The following is a 3,317-nucleotide window of genomic DNA, read 5'->3' as shown; positions in this document are numbered from 1 at the left end:
CTTTCGGTGATTCAATGCAGTGTCTCTTAATCACTTTAAAGTGTCTCTAAGTCAATTTGTTGTAGGTTGTCCTGTATAACACAAGTTCTGGAAATCTTAAAAGCTGATTCCCTTATCAAGGCGAGTTGCCAAACGATTTTCGAGGTAAAAGAGTAAACGGATGCCTTCGATTTGCGATAGGTATCGTTTGCAAATCGAAGGCATCCGTTTGCTCTTTTATCTCGAAAGTCGTTTGGCAACTCGCATCTTTCTGCTACATGTCATCTCATCTGCATTCGGTATTAACATTTTTAGAGTCAGAGCTGCTCGATCCACTTCGGATTCAAAGATCGAGCTCGCAGAGCTAATGCAGATTTTCGCACCTAAATTAAATTCAACCTGTATATTTATAATACTGATTGATTCAACTGATTCGTTAACGTAACATACATTCACCTCTTTTAATACGTCTATTTTACAAATAGCCCATACAGCATAGAAAGATTGCGGAAACATTGCAAAATGATTTCACTGAAACGTTGCAATATTGCATGGTGATTGTGAAAAAAGATTGCTGAATCATTGTTGCAAAATTCCAATAATGTTAAGATGTCCGCTTTTTGTTGTATAATATATTGCAACAAAACGTTTCAGCAATATAGCAATGTAATGTATTTGGATAAATTTTTTACGAAGACTCAAAAATGAAAAACTATTTCTATATCTCACTAACTTCAATTTTTCTACAAATCGCATTTCTACTGATATGTGCTTTTCAAAAGCAATTTTTTATGATAAAATTATAAAATATTCCAATAGATATAATATTAATTCTAAAGGGTAAATTTATTCGTAAAGATAAAGCATGTATGTGTATGCCACGAACAAATTACAAATATTATCCACATTAATATAATAATACAGTTGCTTGGTAAGTTAATCATGAATTAATCGCAGTGATTCTTTTTAATTCGAAACCACTCCGAGTCAATTGAAATTAAAAAATAACGGTATGAAATTTATCAATAAAGTTTGGTTTATTCTTGCATTTACATCAGGCATAAATACATCATCGATCACATAATTAATATTTCGATAAATCGTTTTCAGTTTAATTGTTTATCATCTTATCCGATAATGATGCATTGATTGTATTCAAACTCGATATTATACAATCTTTTGATTTCATATTTAAAATAAATATAAAACTTAGCTAATGAAATGGCTGTCAAATAATAGATAAATAAATTTTTTATTTAAATATAAAATGAATTATATTAATTATTACATATAAAAATGGCTGTTAAACTAAAAGACTGTACTACATAAATATTGTACTACATAAAAACTTATGTTTTATTATTATTATTATTATTATTATTATTGTAATATAGTTTTGTAATGTTTGTGGAATATTACAAGCATATTATTACTGACATTTTACAGGCATATTGTTAATTTATATTTTTGTAATACCTCTGCAATATTACATTTGCAATATAATATTGCTTTAATCTTCTGTGGTGTATGGATAGTATTTTCTTTTAAGAAAATACTATCTATACACCACATCTATAACTTGCATATGAATCTACATTCATGTGTCAACAATCTATTTTTAGTATAAGACTATTATCAGTTTCAAGTAAAGCGAAAGACATTTTCAATTAATAAGGTATCTTTTATTTATTCATAAAAATAAACAATTTCATTTTATAATCTCACCTTAAAGGACAGTTTACACTCTGTAGCGTTTGGAATTAATTCTTGACATTCGGATTGCTCGAAGAGATCATGTGATCAGGCTCGCCATCTGTTAGCTCGCATCTCAGATTAATGGCTCCTGCACACTGGATGCGGAAACGTTTGCCGCGCGGTAAAATGAGACGCGATAACTAATGAACACATTAGGATTACTGTAAGCTTATTGGCTACCACATCACATTTTCGTGCGGTAAGCGTTTCCGCATTTAGTGTGCAGAAGCCATTACATTGCCGAACGCACCTTTTGATATTAAAAATGAGCGTCAGCATGAAAAAGCACTCGTTATGGCACTTGCACACAGAACGCGATAATATTTGCAACGAATTGATTTTTATACCTTGCTCATGTTGTTAGCCTTGTAGAATTTTTGTGAATGAAGACGAAACGCTTACCGCGCGGTAAAATGAGACGCGGTAACCAACATATTAGGAGCTGTAAGTTTATTGGCCAGTCCAGTGTGCAGGAGCCATTAGAGAACGACTGTCAAAATTACTTGGCAACCCTGTTCCCAATGTACAGTATATGCACAACAGTATGCGGAATATGTACTGTGATACAAACTGTATAAAATCTCTTGTTAGTGATTGGCCAAATAAATTAACGGCTTGTAGCATACACTTGGCATTGGTGGACATTGGTGGACATTATCGTAAATATCGTTGAAGTGGAAGCGCTATTGAAAAATTGGTCTTACGAAAGGGTTTCTAATCAATTTACAATTTGTTTCTCTGGAGAATCGATAACGCATAGAAAGCTACTGCTGTCAATCGTGTATTTTCCAGAAAATGTGCCATAGGTCTTTGTAGACGTCTTCATCCACGAAAATTCTACAAGGCTAACAACATGAGCAAGGTATAAAAATCAATCCATTGCTCAGGCATTGTATAATATTTTTCGGAAGTAATAAAACATCTTTTTGTTTTAATAAAACATTTTATTATGAATGGGATTGTTAATTGTTTAAATTATGTTATTTTGGGAAGAGTTTAAAGAAATATGAAATTTTTAAATTTCTTTTTTTAATTAAACTTTTTTTAGAATTATAAAGATGTGAGAAAAATATGATTGAATTTATTTTATCTTATTAAATATTGATACTTTTATGAGAAAGAATTTGCTTACTTCTACATTACTATATATGTATTTTTTATATATGTTTATTAGATTTCGCGTTATCCTTCGGATGGCAAGGTTTATGTGGGAGATTTAGGGAGTAGTGCTAGTAAACAACAATTGGAGGATGCATTTTCCTACTATGGACCCTTGCGTAATGTCTGGGTTGCCAGAAATCCTCCTGGATTTGCTTTTGTCGAATTTGAAGATCCTAGAGATGCAGAGGATGCTGTAAGAGGACTGGATGGTCGTATTCTATGTGGAAGACGTGTTCGTGTAGAATTGTCAAATGGAAAGAAATTAAGAGATAGAGGCTTTTCTAGAAGAGGCATTGGGAGACCTTTTCATCCAGAAGATAAATGTTATGAATGTGGTGAAAAGGGTCATTATGCAAGAGATTGTCATCGTCATAGAAGTTCTCGTAGAAGAAGGTAAATTTTGAAAAATTTTCTTTTTTTTA

General features: G+C 31.8%; 1 protein-coding gene across 2 annotated transcripts in view; it reads left to right on the top strand.

The window, feature by feature from the left end:
* Window positions 1-2,407: 2,407 nt before the first annotated feature.
* LOC108691209 (serine/arginine-rich splicing factor 7-like) overlaps window positions 2,408-3,317 on the top strand; it is a 4,343-nt gene continuing 3,433 nt past the window's right edge. For both annotated transcript variants that reach the window (XM_018198872.1, XM_018198873.1), the window contains exons 1-2: window positions 2,408-2,596; window positions 2,909-3,288. In XM_018198872.1, the coding sequence (XP_018054361.1) occupies window positions 2,588-2,596; window positions 2,909-3,288 (389 nt within the window). In that variant the 5' untranslated portion in view covers window positions 2,408-2,587. The remainder of the gene's footprint in view (window positions 2,597-2,908; window positions 3,289-3,317) is intronic.

This window comes from Atta colombica, unplaced genomic scaffold, assembly GCF_001594045.1.
Source record: "Atta colombica isolate Treedump-2 unplaced genomic scaffold, Acol1.0 scaffold42, whole genome shotgun sequence".
NCBI classification, from domain to species: Eukaryota; Metazoa; Arthropoda; class Insecta; order Hymenoptera; family Formicidae; genus Atta; species Atta colombica.
This window is presented reverse-complemented; position numbering and strand designations above follow the sequence as displayed.